Source organism: Saccoglossus kowalevskii, chromosome 16, assembly GCF_978046115.1.
Source record: "Saccoglossus kowalevskii chromosome 16, keSacKowa6.1, whole genome shotgun sequence".
Lineage (NCBI taxonomy): Eukaryota > Metazoa > Hemichordata > Enteropneusta > Harrimaniidae > Saccoglossus > Saccoglossus kowalevskii.
The window spans coordinates 20,281,893-20,300,685 of NC_140656.1; the positions used below are offsets into that span (position 1 = coordinate 20,281,893).

The 18,793-nt window shown below is 35.8% G+C and overlaps 1 protein-coding gene and 2 pseudogenes across 2 annotated transcripts; 1 reads left to right on the forward strand and 2 right to left on the reverse strand.

Annotated features, from left to right (window-relative positions):
- Window positions 1-578: 578 nt before the first annotated feature.
- LOC146733743 (uncharacterized) lies at window positions 579-1,761 on the reverse strand (annotated as a pseudogene).
- Window positions 1,762-3,973: 2,212 nt separating this feature from the next.
- Window positions 3,974-8,591, reverse strand: LOC100372473 (uncharacterized). Its single transcript, XM_002735941.4, has 6 exons — window positions 8,239-8,591; window positions 7,538-7,715; window positions 7,254-7,397; window positions 6,512-6,838; window positions 6,103-6,238; window positions 3,974-5,337 (listed from the first exon to the last, which is right to left on the reverse strand). The coding sequence occupies exons 1-6, from the start codon at window positions 8,362-8,364 to the stop codon at window positions 5,226-5,228; spliced, it is 1,023 nt and encodes a 340-aa protein (XP_002735987.1). The 5' UTR covers window positions 8,365-8,591; the 3' UTR covers window positions 3,974-5,225.
- Window positions 8,592-11,693: 3,102 nt separating this feature from the next.
- Window positions 11,694-15,490, forward strand: LOC144354645 (thyroxine 5-deiodinase-like; annotated as a pseudogene). The gene is made up of 5 exons (XR_013420981.1): window positions 11,694-11,894; window positions 13,234-13,489; window positions 13,655-13,849; window positions 14,433-14,669; window positions 14,886-15,490. The product of XR_013420981.1 is annotated as a thyroxine 5-deiodinase-like (transcript).
- Window positions 15,491-18,793: the final 3,303 nt, after the last annotated feature.

Genomic DNA, 18,793 nt, shown 5'->3' on the forward strand with positions numbered 1-18,793 from the left:
AGATGAACGTTATTATGATAGCTAGTTTCACACTTTTACCTCGAGGGTCGTCGAATAGTGTAAATGAAAACGGCTAGACATGGAACACAAAGAAACCATTGATCTCTGACGTACCACGAACATAGTGATACGTGATTTCGTAGGAAGTATGGCTATATACATTCATTGGAATTAATCAACTCGAGTGTGCAATGCATTTGTATTCAGTTGAGTTATAAACACACAAGGATGAAAGTACGTCACACTATGTAGGGCAAACATTTAGAAACCACATATCTTATTTATACCACTTTTGGTCACGTGCATCATTGTTCTCGCCAACGATTTATTCTTGCAAACAGGGTGAATTTATATGCAAATTGTAAAAAGCAACGAATTCGCAAATATGCAAAGTGTAAACGGTCACACTTTCATTCATATGCAAAGTGTAAATGCTACACTTTGTATCAAAAGTGTAGCGTTTACAATTAACATATCAATAGAAGTGTAACCGTTTACAATTTGCATATCAATCAAAGCGTTACCGTTTACAATTTGCATTACAAATTAAACAAAGTATATGCATTTAATCACACAAATCACAATGAGGGTGCAAATCGCACTAATTTAATTATACTTTCTATGAAAAAAAGTACTACAACACAATATTGACACATTTGTTTCCGTCCTGGATCTTAATTTTAATTTTAATTTGTTTAGAACAACAATCATTTGAACGACACATTTCTCTGAATTCTGCATGTGATGTTGCAGTCATTGGTTCAGGCGGTGGCTGTTCATATCTTTCAACCTTAGGCTTGTGTACGGAATCGGAATCGTCAATTACGATGGCTGAAGTACTTGCTTTCGGTAGTGGAGGTTGGAGAGCATCAGATACGATTTTCTGAAGAGAGTTACTTGTTAGTTTATATGTTCTCAACCCATCATCCGATCTGTGACCAGTGCGTTCTTTGATTAGTTGCTCATCAAAGCCTTTATCATACAACGACGTCGCCGCAGTAACTTAAACGTATGAAAAGAATGATTTGAGAAGTAAATATACCGACATTTATTTGCATCGCGTTTGAAATACGTTTTCACAATGTACAATATTTGTTTTCAATCTGCGAAATTCAAACACATTTGAACGCATCCCAAGATCCCACCCACCCCAGAATCACTTGAGACAAACTTACCTTACCCGAGTGTCCAGTATGATACCCATTTATTCCAGCCAGATCACACATTCTTTTTGGATATTGTCGTAAAGTATTTACTCCAATCTTCTGTTTAGAAAATTTGAACCCTCCGCTGGACGTCAGTGGACGTCGGTAGAAGGGACCTTTCGGTGGAATACATTGCAAATAACGTTTCAATAACTGAACAACACAACGCGTGTTGGAAGGATCGCCGTATTGGCGCACATTTTTATACGGGATTTTCCGCGAGTAATACAGTCCTTGATTATTTTTACACGGTCTACCATTAAATTCAATATAGTCGGCTTGATTGTCTGATCCTTGTACGAACTGTTCGGCTGTAAGGTTACTATGTTCGTCGACTGCTTGGAGAGCGAACACTTTACACACATAAAAGTAGACCGCATGACTCAAATTTGTAGCAGACTCTAGGGAAAAAACCTTATCCCACAATTTGTTTTCATCATCATCTGTATGGTTCAGCTTGACGTTTAATAACACCTATTCCCCGTCTGTCTATACTCTTCATTACACCGTCCAGGGTGTGATGGAATTCCATAAATTCCCGAGCCTGTGTATCCATAAAGCACAAGTCAACTCTTTTGCATTCGTCACGTAAATATCTCTGAATTGCGCTACAAAGCACACGCAGGCTATTAGATGGATATTCTGTTCCGTCTTGTCGACGAGCCTCGACAACAAAGCAACACAACCAAAATGAAAGTTCACGTACACCATGTTCGCTGCTTAATCTGGGAACAAATGTGAACACGTCACTACTGCTTACCCCGTGCTTCTCGACTCGTTCATTTCTGGCTCGGCCCCATTCATTCCACACAGACACTCCCCAGTTAGTATATCTACGCGTGTTTTTTGGCACTCACGAATTCTGAATGGCAGCTATCTGTTCATTGTCTGCAGGTAAACCGAAACGTTGACGTTCTTGTTGTTTTGTTAACTTAAAATCTTCTTTTTCGTCGTATTGAGAGCAAAATCTCTCAATGTCATCGTTGTACTCCGAATCGGAGATGTCACTGTATTCGACCATCACTGAGCGCTGCCTGCATTCGAAATGACAAGACCATGCTTTGGCACGTGGAAAATTCAAATGTACTCAAAATATTGACCAATGAGTGGAGTTTATTTGAAAAGAGCATTCAGCAAATAAGGCTTATTGTTCATATCACTTAACATCCAATCGTATTCGATGAGCGCAGATGAGCTTTACTAATTTGAATCTCAAAGAGCATTCTCATGCAAATTTGAAGTGGCACAATCTCACGCACAACCGAAACAGTCACTAAACATCTCTTGCAATTTAATCGTTTTATGCATGGGGATGCGTGGTATAAGCCGTTAATCGCAACTCGTTGTCGTGCGTTTACAACTATAAAGGCCACAGTTTTTGTCAGCATCTTGTAAACGCACTCGGCCTTCGGCCTTCGGCCTCGTGCGTTTACAAGATGCTGACAAAAACTGTGGCCTTTATAGTTATAAACGCACTCCAACTCGTGCGATTAACTATACTAAGTCATGTAACGCATTTATGTAAAACGTCTTGTAATCTACTGATGGATGCCAAGATGGCATGACATCTACGTATCGATACTAAGATGTATCGTAATTGACGTATGAATATTATAATGTCTCGTAATGTCATGTAATCTACATAAGGATTCTAGGATGTCATGTAATCCTACGTGTTGATACTAATATGTCTTGCAATTTACGTATTGACACTAAGATGTCTTGTAATTTCTGTTTAGTTACTACGATTTCTTGTAATCTATGTAAGGATGCCAAGATGTGTTGTAATCTACGTATAGATATTAAGATATGTTGTAATTTACTTAATAATACTAAGATGTCTTGTAATTAAAGTATAGATACAAAGATGTATTGTAATCAATGCAAGGTTGTCTTCTAACCTATGTAAGGATACCAAGATGTCTTGTAGTTTACGTGTGGATGCAGAGATATCTTGTAATCTATGTATGGATAATGATTTCGAATTGATACCAATATGTCATGTAATCTTTGTATGGATATCGAGATGTCATATAATCTACGTATGGATGCCAGGATGGATTGTAATCTACGTATGGAAACCAAGATATCTTGAAATCTATGTAAGGATACTAAGAAGTTTTGTAATCTGTGTATGGATGCCATGAAGTATTTTAATCTACGTATGGATACCAAAATGTCTTGTAATTTAGGTATGGATACCAAGATGTATTGTAATCAGTGCATGGATCTATGTACGATTGCCAATATCGCTTGTAAGCTACGAATGGCTACCAACATGTGATGTAATTTACGTATGGATGCAATAATTTGGTTTAATCTATGTATGGATGCCAGGATGTCTTGTAATCCATGTAAGGATACCATGATATCTTATAATATACGTATCGATGCAGATGTCTTGTAAATTACGTATTGATACTAAGATGTCTTGTAATGTACGCATCAACGCCAGGACGTCTTGTAATCTACGTATGGATAACAATTGATCGTGTAATCTACCAAGATATATTGTAATTTAAGTATGGAAACCAAGATGTCTTGTAATCTACTCATGGTTCCCACTACGAATGGATATGCAAGATTTGACGTAATCTACTTATGGATACAAACATGTGTCAATCAACTTATGAATGCCAATATGTGATTAATCCCCACATGGATACCAAGATGTGATGTAAACTTATGGATATTAAGATGTCATGTAATCTATTCAATTTTACGTCACTTCATATTTGTCATTCTCATCTGAATACAAGATACCTATCTCATATCTTTCAATTTATTAGGCATTATGAATGTCTACAATCCTATTGTGTCATTCTATCTCGATTTCATAACGCGATACCTGAAAGTTGCATACATGATCATTTAAATAAATCAAAATACATTTTTTTTTTCAAAATCTTTTAATCAATGAAGTACTGAACTAAATTACTCTCTTTACGATTAAATGAATATAGAATATGAAAAAATATCGATACACGCAGCTGATGCCGATAATATGGAAAATTGATATCGTACAATTTTAATCTACGCGACAAAATAATGTTAAATATAATTTCATTAGTTTTTTCATAAGCGACAATAAATGGAATAATGGAAAATATGCAACTAACTGTATACTAACTATAGTACTATAATAATATACTGACACCTTGATTCATTTTATGTTACGCTGGGTCATTGATTAGTGTGAGGCACGTTTTGTCAATGTACATAGCATGGAGTGTGACGAATTGCAGATTGTTTTTTGTGGGACCTGAATCACCATATAGTAAATTATCATCTCATAATAACACGTTCGTCATAATGCACAACCTGGCAACATTTTAACCAGTAAACACACATGTACGTTTAAATACATCGTACTTCACCCTCCCCCGAAGTCTTCACAACAACGCTGGTATGTTATTATAGAACGATAAAGATAAGGATGTAATAATGTAATACTTTCACAGCAACATAGTTAGAAACACAGAGGGAACATAATACGGCATTTGCTGATATATTCAAGCAATCACGTGAGTGCTATAGGGAAGGCTTTAGCAATTGTTTGAGATCACAAAACGGTTAGCCTAATATTGTGTTACTACATTAAAGGTCGGCGGTCGTCGCGTTGTGCATGTGCGACATTTGTGTTGATAAACATTGATTTTCCCACAATCCAATGCGCTATTTTAATGTAAATCACAAGTATGAGGTTTGACCCGTGCGCGACTTGCACAAATTAACACCGGTGACTTCTTCTTCGATACCTTCCAGTCACCTAAAAAATACCTAATTAAGGCTTGGTAACGTCTCTGTTTATACTCGTTAATTAATCTACGCAATAGTCAAAGTCGCCATCTTTGTTTATATGAAACCCATATATGTCGCGCATGCGTGGCGCGACGACTAGCGCCATTTAAGATTCAATCAGCGTAGTACTAAAGTATATACGAAGAAGTAAACATTGTTTTAACACCATCATTTCTATTTACTATATTTCCAGTTTTTCACAACACATTATTCTTATGTTCATTTCTTCAGAATCATTCTTGTAGCGACTGAACGTTTCACGAGTCGTTTGGCTTGTTCCAAAGTGATATCATCTTCTTCGACGTCTACGACATCCCCAGAGCTACTTGTGCTGTGAATATATTTGTACACAATATTAGTTACTACCACGATTATTATTCATTAACAAGGCATATTTTACTGTATTTCGTGGAGGTACGAAACTAACACAGATTTGTGCTATTTTAATAGATCGAAGTTACTGATATGAGATCAAGCCCATGTGTGTTTCTTATCAAAAATGCCAGTGTTATGCTAATTATTGAAAAAATGTATGTACGGTACAGAATAACAATGGCTTGCAATACCGTAAATAATTATTATAATCTAAATATTCCTTACATTGAATCAATCAGTCAATCAATCAGTCAATCAATCAATCAATCAATCAATCAATCAATCAATCAATCAATTTATGCGTTTTTTCGGAATTGTTAATGTAATGACAGGGTAGTAAGTATGGGGTAATAACAATAGTACGGTACTATAATACGAGACAGCAAAACGACAATGAGAATTCCATCAATGGTATTCAATCACAAGCAGCTACGAAATCCAAGTGTATGGGTTTCTTGTGAATTGTTCTATTTTGTTAGATAACATTGGCGAAGGCTTTTGTCTCCGGAGGCACATTTGCTGTGCGCCAAGAGTGCAACATTTTGTCCCTATATTGATTTTGTTATTAGAGTTTAAAAATGTGATAATGGGGTGGCTACCATTGACTATGTATAGTGGGACGATAAACACCAGTGATTTCAGCATCTTTATTCAATTTTATGTACATTGTCTTACTACTTTTTTATTCGCCTGTATATATTAAAAATACAAATTGTTTTACCTTCGCTCTGTGGTTCCCGCTTCCACGAAATCCTTTTTCACATCGGCCATTGATGAACATTCTGAATACTTCACAGCTTCTGAAGTTGATGTTTTAAGTTGGAGTTTATTAATTGTAATATGTTTTGTTTTGTAGCCTGTAAGTCATAAAAGGATATATGTTATATGATATTGTTTGAAACTAAACAGTCAGATTGATACATTAAAATTAATCTGTCTCATCATTCAATTGTCCAGTCAGATTCTCAGAAACATTGTCGTCGGAATGTCAGAGTCAGAGTCGATTGAACGTACTCTTTCAGATTACATGGCAACAATTTTCACTTTTCTATCTATTCAAAACAATCACTTTGCATGATATTTGTAATATTTTAACACAGTCAATTATATTGGGACAAAACATTGCAAACCTTCGTCACGAAACTTATTCATGACTCGTTTTGACACAGAGTCTTCATCGACAACACCCTTTGTTTCAACCTCTTTACGAATTTCTTCATCGACTTTCAATCTCAGTCTTTGTAAAGATAGTTCTTCTCTGGCACCTCCAATGATCACTTTAGCGAGCGAAGATGCATCGGTCAGTGGCACGTACTGACCACCCGTCATGTGTGCAACGGCCATGAAAAAATGTTTGTACGGCGTTATACTGGGTTCACATCCCACCATATACACGGTAATATCGCGTTCGGCCAATTGTCTCGCAGTCTTCATCGGATCAAGTCCGCTAGGACATCCTAAGAAATAAACAAACACTTGGTGTCTACATTTGGGAAATGTACAGCAATTTATAGAACGAATAAGGCTCAGAAGTACTTTATGGTATATATTGTGATAATAGTCTGGAGCTGAAGCTGATAATGGTGCAACCGAGTAGTACATTAACAATTTTAAAGATTATAGCGAGCGCAATGACATCGACCTTCGGCAAGGACGCTCCCGGTCAACCCGTGTGTGGACTATAACCTCGATTTCACGCGCATCGACGTTCTATGCTTACGTCAGCTTCATTTTAAGTGGGTTAATAAACTGCTCGGCTGCGCTCGCTCGCTGGACCTTGCCTTCTAAATAATAATAATAATAATAATAATAATAATAATAATAATAATAATAATAATAATAATAATAATAATGCAAGAATCACTCTGTTACCGTCAGGAAATCTATCTCCTCCCCGAGACAACCCATGTGGCGGGGCGTCAGCAATAAATACACATATCTTTGTGGCACTACTTCTCCAATTGAGATTTAAAACATCATACAACGCATCAGCTACCGCTTCTGGTGTATCACCGCCTATTAGAATAAAAACATTTTAGGAAAGAACAATGGTCAAATATATAAGAGCCCATGAACGTCGTCATCAAACACAAGGGAGTTCAAGCTTGCGTTTTTCCAAAATATAACAAATACTGTGCACCACATATATTACAAACCTCCATCGGCTCTGGCTGCGTTTAAACAGGATTTCATGGTACTAACATAGGGAGTAAAATCATTCACTCTCGTCACAAATGTCCTATCTTCTGGTGGATGATCACGGTATTCAACCAGGGCCAGACGTATATCGGAACTCTCCTTGGACACAATTTCATCTACGATGTGATTGATACTCTACAGAACAAAAGACAATTAATTAACATCCGATGAATACACAACAGAATTAATATGGTATATATTTTAATGGTAACATACTTCAAGATAACCTATGTGTCATAAGTAATGACTTGGCACTGGTTGGAAGTCACCTTGGACACAATTCTATCTACTTCAGCGTAATGTTCATTTAAACTCACGCGTATTAATTATATTGACACTTACTGATGTATATGAACTCATTAAAATAATCACGAGTTTTTAATTTCGCATTTTCGCAGATAAGTGAAATTCACAAAATTAAATCCACGTGAACATATAGAATAACAATAGAACTCAAGTACGGGAAATTCAAACCAGGTGAAATTGCTCAAAACATCAAAATTATGAAATTAAATGCCAGTGTCTTACGGTTACAGCATTAACTGAAGTGTTCAACAATATGTAAGATTGTTTATCACGAGACGGCTATTTTGAGTGTCTGTCGCGAATGAACACACGTATACCTTCGCGAATGTATTGAAGATGATATATTCCTAACCTGTTGAGCCATGGATATATACGTTCCCATACTTCCCGTACAATCCATGGCAAATGCTAAATCCAGGATAGAGGAGTCATGATTCATCGCTTCCGGTTTTGCAACGGCGTCCACCCTAATGCTCATTTTAACAGCAGATGTCGATGACGCTTATGGTACACTAGAACCAAATCGAAATGACTAGGATTCTGTTGATGTTGGTGTGACTGCTTCCATCGACAAGACGTTACACCCGAGTTAGGTTTCAATTGTATGATTCATTTCCAATGACATCGGTATACAGAGAAGAGAAGACCATTCCGGGAATTCATGACTGAACAGTTTCTGTGTCACTTCAATGGAAAACAAGAATGACGTCATGTAATTGGTCACCTGACGTGTAATACATGACATCCGAAAGTGTGTAGAACTGCCCCCAAGTCAACGTAACAAAAATGTCAACCGATGTTAAATACTGCCTCCTTCAAATAAATAACAACTGTTCAATGGACAAACACAGAATTGGAAGCCAGACAAAATAGAATTTTTTTTTTGATTGATGAAAATGATAGTCAAGTATAATAACCAGGATGTCTCACATACCGTACCACGGTAGTTCTTTGTCAAGTTCTTTGACTGACTAAACCACCAATACAAACATTTTGGCGCAAGCAGTGCCTTAATGCCGTGGTTTACTCTACTCACGGTTGTCTAGTATGCCCTAAAATGTGAGGGCGTTATATGAGAAAACGTTACGTGGAGCAAATGTTATACGCTAGCTTGAGGGCGCACTCAGCTGAAAAGTAAAACACTCAACAAATCGGGTCAGCGCCCGAATATTTTCAGTGTCTCATGGTTTTCTAACAAGTGATCCAAACTCGAGTTTATAATAGTCAATATAAGTCAAAGAGAACTTCCTTGAAACTAAGTATGATATTATATAAATAGTATTTGAACATATAACATAGACATTCCGGCGAATTTTAGCATAAAGAACATAGTCTGATATGTACATTTATTACGAAAAAAATAATAAATAAATAATAAAACAATTACGATGGTATCTCGATGCTGATGATTGCGGATGCATAGTAATCGCTGATTTCACTGCTGGTGAATCTTCTGAAAGCCCTTCAAGGTTTATAAAACTCAGTTTCCAGGTGGTCAACATACATTAAGTTCTCCCAATCGTAGTATTCCATGTGATGTACACTTGACATGCCAAAAATGTTGCCTGACGATTTGAACCGGACAAAAATAGCAGACGAAAATGTGTTTACAAAATAAAGATAGTTCGGTAGCCGAAGGAAATACCATGTTCATTTGCATATCGACCGTGAAAATACCGAAAACATTATAGCATGGGTGATTAGTTTTTGTCAAAATAAGTGACTGGCTAAAGGTATCATTACTGCTGTTCAAATTTCATTTCACTCGGCAAGTATATTCATGTACCCAAGAGAAAAATATCCTACTTCTTAATATTGTTTATTTCTGCTATGTTTCGAAAAACGGTACTCCTGAAGAGACTACTTTGTTTGCTCTCAGACCTCATTTGCATATGAGATGTGGAAATACCGATTTTGATTTCAGGGACGAATCAAAATAAACTGCAGTACATATGTAATAATACATAGTGATTTATATGAAGGCAAGTATACTAACCGAAATATACTGATTATTTCAACACCAAATCCTATTGCCAAATCCTTGACTAACATTGACAACTGATAGAGAGCGCCTTGTAACTTGTTCGTTGAGACTGGACACCATTCGACAAACGTGATCAATATGATAGTACCACATGAAGTTTTTTTATTTGGCTAGTTACAAATGTCATGATGAGTTATATAATATAATCACGGCTTATAACCAAAATAACCAAATAATCTATGATAATATTAATATTACCATGGCCGTGTCTTTATTATATAATATCAACATTTGTGTTACACGGAATAGTTATTGTCGACTGAATACGGTCCCACACTACAGCATGACTGAAAATTAAACAAATACATGTAATTTACACCTGACAGCTAGTCCGTGATTTGATGTGAATGCCTGATGAACAGCTGTTAGAATAATCGGTGTATATCGGTTATATTGTTCAAAACTGACGACAGTATTGTTTTGGGGAAAAATGACAATGACAAATATAGTTGTGACAATTATGCCTCTTTGATGTATATTCCTAAGGCCAATGACGAGAAACCGAGGCGCCCAAGAGCGCCACCACTAATTGGATACATGAAAGAAACACAATAAACAATAAGAACATTATGTGTTGGCGGACACATTATATAATCCTAAACCGGGAATTCTTGAGAACTAAGCTCCGTAATTTGATTTGTGAGCAATTGTGACATGAAATAGTACGTACTTGTAAATATAGAAGATCATCACTAAACATTATATTTAACCGATTTATTCTGCGTACATGGTTACTCATGGGAACGATTGTTGTAATCGGGACAGTTTGGTGCACCTTATAAATACTGTAGTAAAAACAGGTGTACCTGAAGGGATACAACAGAAGTAGCAACATCAACACAAACGTGTTACATGCTGTCAGTTGGTTAGTGTATGCAGACAATAAATCATTGTGATCGGATTGTGGGAAATATTGTTCATGATAACAGTCTATTCTATGTAATTATTTAACCCAATTATTTTTATTTTCAGTCGTGTTCTTTAATTGCACACTTTGGTAACTTAACACTGTGATGGATTTTGCACACGATTGCCGCATACATATTAAGCGAACAAGTGATGGTTAGTAAACTTATAAAATCAATTTATGACGGTGTTTATTTGTAAGAGCTCTTCCAAGCCGTCTTCTTATCAGTCAGAGTATCAGCAACGTAAGCAATCACTTGTAACACTAACAAATTGAACAAACCAGAACTGCTATTTGTTAAAGCGCCCCCACACTAAGGTATAATCTAATAATAATAATAATATAAGACATAAATGTCTTTAATGCAAAGTTATTTTAATCCTGAAATAACGTCTTGAATTTAGTTTAAGCACTGAACTAATTTGATTTTTGTTGCTGCAAGTGTGTATGCAGTGAACTGCCTTGTACAGAATCGAAGCTTTCCGGACACGTTTAGAGACTGTGATTTAACGATTGCAGTATTATCCGCAGGGAAAGTATTTGTGTGCAAACTGTAATCTGAATTAGACGTAGTATTAGTCTGGAATCGGCACAAGCATAAATGGCCGCCAGTCTCAAAAACAAATTGACTTGTAACCCAATATGCATGATTATGATACAAAGATGATTGTGTGTTATAACTTTGTTCAGCAGTACAAATGTTATTATCACTTATTTTAAACCCAGCATTATTATACGACAGTCCCTGAGTACACACTCATCAATAAATCACTGTGAATCAGTGTGTACGTGTTTCTTGTTCCGTGCCATTAAACTCTAAGCGAAGTGTTTTTGTGATGCAAATAAGGAGTGACCTCAAATTGGTGCTTTGTGACACAGCAGAAATACCGGGTGGTAGATGCGACCAAATGTACTGAGTAGGTATTGCGTATTGCATTGGCGTCTTGAAGCCGCTAAAGTGCTGGCCGTGGTTAACTTGAGGTTTGTATTCGATTGGATGTGAGTGATATTCGCTATATTGCCAAGTAAAGACTAGAAGGTTTCCGACTTACCGTAGGTGAGCAATACTTCTCTACTAGCACCAATGTTTTTGTAGCCTCCTTCCGCTGATCATTCGGCCCCAATCAACCCCAGTAGCGGAAGAAGGCCAACTCAGGGCTATGTTGTTTATTGCAATTCAGCCTCAAAACGTTTTGGGTCACCCAGCGAAAACCCGCTAAACATCATCAATAGTCGGTATCTAGCTTCCCTGGATTTGACAAACAACATTAACGTCCGGGACTACAACAATAACATTTAATGGAAAGCTATTGACATGCCGTTAACCGATTGTACATTAAGTCTATGAAGTCCAGAAGACGTACCTACACGCGGATTGATGACGTCACAGCATACATGACCTTCGATTGCGGTCGTTTGTTTGGTATATACGATTTGGTACCTGCTATAAGGTGGAACAAATCATGTGACAATATAGTGATAGCAACGGTAATAAATCCTAGCATGCGTAACTGGTCATATAGTCCACGGGGTCACACCAGGGGTCACTCACTTCGTTGCAACGATAACAAAGTAAGTCATGAAAGAAATAACTGACCGAGACCGCAGCTTGTTCAGCAGATCGTTACAAGAATGAAACAGAAGACCCAGATAAAAACCCTGTATGGTGTATGGGAATTCAGTAGTTAATGTTTTATAAAAACACAATACAATAAAATATTCAATGATACCGGTATATTTATCCTATTAATTTAATTAATAACTTACAATGGTGAACATTAATTAAACGAGAGTTGTTTACACCAAAATAAGTCTAAAATATTTGTCAAAACAGTTATTCTCGCAATTTAACAACTTTCAATGGTTGAAAAAGAAAAAAACAATAATCGTTAACACCAAAATAAATCTCGAACATTAGGGCTAGGGTCGGGTCAGTCAGTGCTTACACAAGCAGTACACTCGATATACACCCCTTTTGTATTGATCACCTAAGGCGATCTACTTTTTCCTTTCTAAATCCTGCCCCCTAATTTTATATATATATTTATAAGGTCTCTTGATGAATGTATTGGCCGAGAAATGAATGAATATTCATGAGCACAGAAACTGCCACGTTATGGATAAATTAGAAAAATTATTTTTTTAATGCATTAAGTGTAGTTACGTTATTTGGAGTTTTGGCAATGGCAATGACTTTCCATTAAAAAAAGATAATGTATGCATGACGAAACATTTAGTATGTAGGTCTTAGTTGCCTAGGATTTCAAATATTCAAAGTTGTAAGCAATCATCAAAATCGATATACATTACCATGATCACTATGGCTACATGAAATAGGTTTTTGTTCAATAAATATTTCTTGTATTAACGTCGACTATACGATTTTATATTCCCAGAGACGCAGCTATGGAACAACAACGCTCGATATTTGATGATCGTGACACTACATTGAAACTAATCATTAAGATGAAAGAAATCATGGCGGACGATTCTCTAGAAATCAGGGACAAGCTCAGGAACAATGATCCAAATTTCATAACACCTTATAAAGAAGCATGGAAAAGGGCATTTGCATACTATAACCTCGAGTTCAAGCAATCAAAGTACTCAGTAATGCGAACGATAATACAAAATTATCATTCCGATCAAGAGGTACGTGTATTCTAATGTGCGGCCAGACCATTGTCCATTTCTATCTGTCTACTCTGATAAGAGATGTTTGCTTTAAAAATGGACTCGACTGCGTCTCACTCATTATTGCCAACCGGCAGCGTCCTTTATTCCCTGGGTAACCTTGCGTAATTCTTTGTCCCATAGATCATGGATCAAATCGCAGTCGAGAGAAGTACATATTATCCTAAGACTCCATTGAACGTTGGCGATGAGGCCCCAGATGTTGAAGTACATTCTTTGGACGACGAACAAAAGTATAGTGTTTTGTCTAGATGTCACATACAAAAAACTAAACCACTGGTAATATTTTCTTCATCTTGGAGCTGACCAATGCTGTCGGTTAGTAGTTTGTCATATCAATCGAATGAATGGTGGGTTTAACTGGCGGTATTCAATGTATTTTGTGCTTTATTTTGTTGGGATAATAAGTTAGTTTGTCTGAATTGCGTTATTGTTACAAATTAAGATACTTGAGGAAACGATTTTTATGTTGTAATTAAAACACTTCTGATGAGATTATCAAACACACCAGAAAAACTCCAGCTGGCTACTGACGAGTAATTTATTGCGTGTAATATTTTGAAAATGTTCGTCTAATTTGTCCCAGTATTATGTGTGCTTTGATTACAATGCCGATATTCATCACATGGGCGACACAGTTTGTTTAGTACCACGTAGAGTGTAATTATGACTGGCGTTTTATTCTGCAAAAATGTGTAAAACAGAACCCGTAGCACAATACTATAAAAGATTTGTTTGACCGAGTGAGATTAGTCAGAATGTTCAAAACGAAGTTAACATTGACTCTCCTGAATTTAGCCACAATATTGTTGGGCATTATACATTTTAAGTTCTCATGTTGCGTCATTTCCATTCCTGTATACATTCAAATACATTGAACTAATCCTGCACGTTATCATAGATTCTTGTTAAGCAGGGTCGACTCGCAATCCTTTATAATGCTTATAAGGAGAAGGCAGAGTTTATGATTGTGTACCAGCTAGAGGCTCATCCATCAGATGGGATAAATTTGGATGAAAGTATGATACTTCAGCACAAAACTATTGAGGAGAAAATAAATGCTGCAAAGCTCTTGGTGGATGCTATCAATACAGAAACCAAAGACATCGCTACTACAAACATTGATTGTGCTGATAAGGTAATTATTTTAATTATGTGTATGACGTGTTTGTGTGGCACCAGCAAAACAACGACAGCAGTATTAAGACAAACGTGATAATTTAACCGGTGTTTTGACAAGCAGATTTCAATTGTGTTGTATGTATGATGTATGTATGATGTTTGATCAATGTACTCTAAAAACATAGTTGTATACGGTATTATCATATTTACCTAACATGTACTTTCACCATAGATCCGTGTCGTCAGTGATGATATGGAACACTCATTTGCCAGCATCTATGACTGCTTCCCGGAAGATGTTTTTATTATTGAAGACAGAAAAATAAAGATGATTGGAACTAATACGGTCGAAACTACAAGAAATCCAGATTCAATCTCATGGATGGCTGATGTAGTAGAGAAGTGGCTGTCTTCAAATTAAAAAGAAATATCACTGGTTTGTTTATTGCGAATACACCACATAAAAACTGACATGTGGTGTGTTCAGATTGTAATTACTTTATTAGAATATCTCCTGTGTCGAAACGGACATACACAGATAAGTTGGTTATTCATACAATTTTAAATACTATTCAGCTCCAGGTCTTCACTTTATTTGAACCAGTATAACCATCTACACACTAATATATAATTGCTTCCTTGTTCATATTTTAAACATTGTTGCATGAAAACAATGTCATATGACGTCATACTGTGAAAAGCTTTTTAGAGATATATTGTATGACTGAGAATTGTACATGATTTATGCCTCAATTGTTTTTTTATTGAAAAGATTTGTAAACCATTCATGAGTATTACTGCATATAAATATATAATATTATAATCAAGATATATAAATGATGCATTCAAATTGAAAGTTTGTGGGTATTACTGCACACACTTAATAAGCTTTCTTGATAAAGAAAGGGATAATTTCAGCTGAAAGGCTCAATATACCTTTCTTATAAGTCATGCCCTCTAGAGTATCTATGACGGAAATTGATAACAGGGAGGTCGTGAAAATCGTTGGCATCGTTTTAATCAGTAGTTATTCATGAATAAGAATTATGTTTTGGATATATGTTACTATAATATAGAAAAATAAACGCAATTGTCGATTTCAACGAGTTCAACCCTGTATACGCTACAGAAGCGTTCTGTTGCTAGGGGCGCAATTCATCGAGACTATGAGACGCATTGAAAACGAGTTGGAAATACAACATTTTGAATTGTACGATGCCCCCTGTAATATTGAGATGCATGATGATTTACGCTTGACCGATGGTAATTTATAACAACAATGGTACTTATTCTTGTATGCACAGTATTGTTACCGTGGTTGAATATCTTTTAATGAATGAATGTTAGTGATATATATGTTAATTTCAATAACATATTTAGCGTTTATTTGGTGATTGAGATTGAGATTGAGGTTATACAGATTGCTTGAGGCTAACAATAATTAATATGGTCATGAAAAGTGTGTGTCGATTAAATCATATCACCGAAAATAGCTGTTTGATTGTAGCCTAAGACCAGTACATGTTTTTTTTCTTTTTTTTTAAAGATCGTTTATTCTCAATTAATCTTGAAGCTTTTGCCGTATGTCTTCTTCAAAGTTGTCCAGTCGCATCTAATTTATTATTCATAATATTGCGTCCAGGTGATAATGCAATTAGCTCAAAATGTCTTCTTTAATCAAGTTTTCAGCCGCATTTCCGGTCTCAGCAAAAGTCCTGCGTTTCGCTTATTATTGTCGAGCAGCATTAGAAGAACAGCTATACAAATTATGACGGATAACGGCAGATTATTCCAGTTGCGATAAAGATGAACTCCACCACCAGCAAAACGTCCGGATTACTCAACTGATTTCCGAGCATGACACATAATTCACTCACGAACTCATTGAAACAACGTATTATATTTATTCAGTTAATGGAGTGTTGTGAATGGTTAGTTGGCCCCTGTGAACAATTTCACATTATCTAAAATGGTTGTTGACGAAATTTATCAGTCTTTGGTTTCTCTTGTTACCTCCAAATCACGTAACATGAGCACAGAGAGCACTACAGTACACAAATGATAGTAAGAATGTTACAAATTAAACTGACATTGATGGCAATGATGATAATGTTTTCTGTATTAGACGCACAAGATATATTTAACATTGAATAATTAACGTTTTATCGTTGAATATTGTAAAATTATAACTTAGCCACATAAAATAAGGTTGTTTTCACACAATAACAGTATTCTCCAATTGTATTCTCCAGCATACTGTTCAATGGTCTATTTACTCAACAGAGGTGAACAACCTCACACACGCTCAGCGGATTAAGCAGTTTCTGACAGACAGTTGGCAAACCTCGGTCCTGTGAAGTATTACCAACTGTCTGTCGAAAACTGCATGGTTCAATCTGATCAACGTCCTCATGCCCGTTAAATGACCTTTAGTACTCGTTCTGTCACCAACATTACTGTTGCTCTATGAAATGTTTTTGTTTGTGATTGCCGCATATTAGATGCATTAACTGTTCTTCAGATGAATGAATTTATTGTTTATTTGTCTTGTTCACATCATCATTTATGTGTTGAGGTTAACATACTATAAATTCGTATGTATTCACAGTAGAATAGAGAGTGTGACTATATATTTTTATCGATATACCTCCAATCTGTTCAAAAAGTATTGATAGAATAACCAGAGAATAAAACTGCAAGTCATTTTCCGACACATATTAGAAGTCATGTAAATCTAACTTCAATAGTTAACTGGTCTTAGACGATGTATATGTAACCTTTTGGTGTCCGAATTGCATGTCATTGACCTCGTGTAATATAATTTAGTAAGATGTCAATGTTGACTGATCTAATTTCTTTACTAAACCGAGTGGAAGTAACAATACTAAAGTGTCTAATACGCAAGTAATTATGATCACTTAGAGAGAAAATAATACATCACTTTGTGGTGCTTGTACAATGCCCTCACTAATCTCATTAATATTTCACTACCTATATTTCATACCATGTGTAATGCATAACGCATTTTAGGAAACATAAGGTAAATATTGTTTGTTCTAATGCAACAGACTCTATAAAAACATTGCAAATTTCAGTAATCCAGTATCTCAACCTAGACCCGAGTGATATTGCATATGCATTGCTAGAAGAAAGTTAATTTAGAAATTTATTCGCAATGTATTTCATTTATATAGCACTTTTAGTACTACCGACTGTAAGTATCCTATCTATTATTTTATATAGTCTTTTGTCTTGGTACTTATCCATCCGGCTATGTAAGTTTTATTCACTCAAACAAGCCATTCAGTACGTAATTATTGTATCTTGTATCTCCAACTGTCATATTATGTATAAAGCGATGAGGTTTACCGCTCAACTTAAACAGCAAATTATGAATGTGTGATCGATCGAACGGAGTAATGTAGACAGTAAAATTTATCCGTTTAAATTTTTGTTGCAGGCGATTGCTGTTGAAGATGACACATTTACACCAGGTATCACATTGATCGTTTCTATACAGACCTACTTATTTATTTGTGTACCACATCTTATTCATTATCTACCAACACTCAAATAACAGTAATTTTCTATCTTGGTTGAAATCTTAGCTTTATCGTATCTTTGCCGCTCTAATTGAGATGTCTAATTGTGTGCTACCTCATACTTGACCGTTCCAACAACAAATACTTTAGATATTGGCAGGGTTTGAGTTCAGATATAACGGGAATATCAATTTTACACAACAACAAATGAACTACTCGTGTTTATGTTGTGACTAATCTTTGTGTCATGATTTCGGTGTGTATTTATTCCTTGATACATCATGTACGTAACCTAAACAATAGCAGATATTTCACATTTACAACATTCTAAGGTTATATGCATATGATCCTATTAAGACTACACCAACTCAAATAAGTAAACTAGATGTGATTTTATTCAACAGAGGGCAGTTTGTGCAATTTTGGTGTCTGGGAACTTACCACAATTTACAGAGCAAACACTTGTTATCATATTTGATTCTCATGACAATTATACAGTGTTTAGCAACTATTATGTAGTAACACATTTCTGTTATATTTGGACTGAATATTGATGATGAATTCTTAGTATTCATTTCTAAATCTACACTGCTCGAGA

Coding starts and splice junctions, on each gene's coding strand:
- LOC100372473 (XM_002735941.4), bottom strand. CDS start 8,364: ATGAGCATTAGGGTGGACGCCGTTGCAAAACCGGAAGCGATGAATCAT. Junction 6,839..7,253: donor AGGAGATAGATTTCCTGACG/GTAACAGAGTGA, acceptor TTTATTTCTTAG/GATGTCCTAGCGGACTTGAT. Junction 6,239..6,511: donor GAATAAGTTTCGTGACGAAG/GTTTGCAATGTT, acceptor TATGACTTACAG/GCTACAAAACAAAACATATT.